The sequence below is a fragment of the Mastomys coucha genome, unplaced genomic scaffold (genome assembly GCF_008632895.1).
Source record: "Mastomys coucha isolate ucsf_1 unplaced genomic scaffold, UCSF_Mcou_1 pScaffold20, whole genome shotgun sequence".
Lineage (NCBI taxonomy): Eukaryota > Metazoa > Chordata > Mammalia > Rodentia > Muridae > Mastomys > Mastomys coucha.
In genome coordinates, this window is record NW_022196903.1 from 116031050 (window position 1) to 116033289 (window position 2240).

The window sequence follows — 2240 nt, forward strand, 5'->3', positions numbered from 1 at the left end:
GGCCTCGAACTCAGAAATTCACCTGCCTCTGCCTCCCAAGTGCTGGGATTAAAGGCATGCGCTACCACCTTCAGGCAAAATTTTTTTTTTAAAGATTTATTTTTATTTCTTTATGTGTATGAGTACACTGTAGCTGTACAGATGGCCATGAGCCATGATGTGTGTGGCCTGCTGGGAATTGAACTCTGCCTTGCTCACTCCGGCCTTCTCACTCTGGTATAATTCACTGTAGCTGTCTTCAGACGCACCAGAAGAGGGCATCAGATCTCATTACGGGTGGTTGTGAGCCACCATGTGGTTGCTGGGATCAGAACTCAGGACCTTCGGAAGAGCAGTCTTACCCGCTGAGCCATCTCGCCAGCCTCAATAATTTATTTTTAATTTTGTTTTGTTCATTGGTGTTTTGCCTGCATGTTTGTCTTTGTGAGAGTATCAGATCAGGAACTAGAGTTACAAACAGTCGTGAGCTGCCATGTGGGTACTGATAATTGAACCCAGGTCCTCTGGAAGAGCAACCAGTGCTCTTAACAGATGAGCCATCTTCCCCAGCACTTGGCTTTTTCTGAGAAAGAGTTTCACTTTACAAACATGGCTGTCATGGAGGTCACGCTGTAGACATGGCTGACCTTTAACTCAGAGATCTGCTTGCCTGGGCCTCCCAAGTGCTGGGATAAAGGCCTGTACCACCATGTTGGGCTCTGGCTGTCTATCTTTAATAGTAAATTCTGGAAAGGTGGTGTACTGTGTTTGCTGGTGCGTAGCTAAACTCTTAGCACCTGAGACAGGGGCAGGAAGATCGAGAATCCAGACCAGCTTGGAACTCAGCAAAACAAACATAGAAATGGGTACCTCACCTGTCAGTAGCATGTTCAAAGTCCTGGGATCAATCTCTAGTGTTACTCCCCCTTCATTCCCCCCACCCTCCCGCAACAGCCCCCAAACAGCTCCTCTAATCCAAAAATTTGACCTCTAATCTCCATGTGCCCCCCTCCATTGTTAATACATAAAAAGTATTTTTTAAACATTTATGAAGCTGGGCTCATCTGTATGTCTTGTTTTATGTGTATGGGCTTTTTGCCTGCATGTACATGTATCGTGTGTGTAGTGCTCCAGGGAGGCCAGAAGAGGGCATCAGAGTTACAAATGGGTTATAAATGGGTTACAGGCTACCATGTGGATGTGGGGAATTGAACACGGGTCCTCTGGAAGAACAGCCAGTGCTCCTGTCTGCATTCTGTACGTCTTAGCTTGTTCGAATGTCCTGTCACTCTGCAGGTTAAGACCTGGTTCCAAAACCAAAGGATGAAGTGCAAGCGATGGCAGAAAAACCAGTGGATGAAGACTAGCAATGGTCTAACTCAGGTAGCAAGACATTTTCTGTGCTTTTCTTTCCCCCCTCCATCTTATTTTATGTGTGTCTGCACCACATGTGTGTGGTTGACCTATGGCTGTTGGGTATGGATCCTAAATTTTCCTGTAAGCAGTCAGTGGCTCTGACTTTGCTTCTCATGCCATCCTGATTCATCTGCTTCCATCAGTCTTGTCCCTTTCCCATCCCTCTTCCCCCATGCACTCTTGTGATCTTTTGTTCTTTAAGGCAGGGTCTCTCTATGTAGCCCTGGCAGTCTTAAGAATGCTGGGATTTATGGCCTGTGCCACCATGCTAATCTTTCCTCAGTATTTCTGCAGCTTACAACTTTAGATTTCCCTTTTCGCTCATTGCATTCGTTCATCCACTCTTTCAGAAGGGCTCAGCACCGGTGGAGTATCCCAGCATCCATTGCAGCTATCCCCAGGGCTATCTAGTGAACACATCTGGAAGCCTTCCAATGTGGGGTAGCCAGACTTGGACCAACCCAACTTGGAGCAGCCAGACCTGGACCAACCCAACTTGGAACAACCAGACCTGGACCAACCCAACTTGGAACAACCAGACCTGGACCACTCAGTCCTGGTGTACTCAAGCCTGGAACAGCCAGACTTGGAATGCTGCTCCACTCCATAACTTCGGGGAGGACTCTCTGCAGTCTTACCTGCAATTGCAGCAAAACTTCTCTGCCAGTGATTTGGAGGCGAATTTGGAAGCCACCAGGGAAAGCCATGCGCATTTTAGCACCCCACAAGCCTTGGAATTATTCCTGAACTACTCTGTGAATCTACCAGGTGAAATATGAGGCTTACACAACAGCTGGGCTTAAGGATAAGGCCAGCAGGTTCCTTCCAAAGATTTTCATTTTTTT

The 2240-nt window shown here is 47.2% G+C and overlaps 1 protein-coding gene across 1 annotated transcript in view; it reads left to right on the forward strand.

Annotated features, from left to right (window-relative positions):
- The window catches only part of Nanog (Nanog homeobox), a 7656-nt gene extending 5482 nt beyond the window's left edge, over positions 1–2174 (forward strand). The window contains exons 4-5 of the mRNA XM_031384062.1: positions 1276–1362; positions 1746–2174. Of these exons, the coding sequence (XP_031239922.1) occupies positions 1276–1362; positions 1746–2174 (516 nt within the window). The remainder of the gene's footprint in view (positions 1–1275; positions 1363–1745) is intronic.
- Positions 2175–2240: the final 66 nt, after the last annotated feature.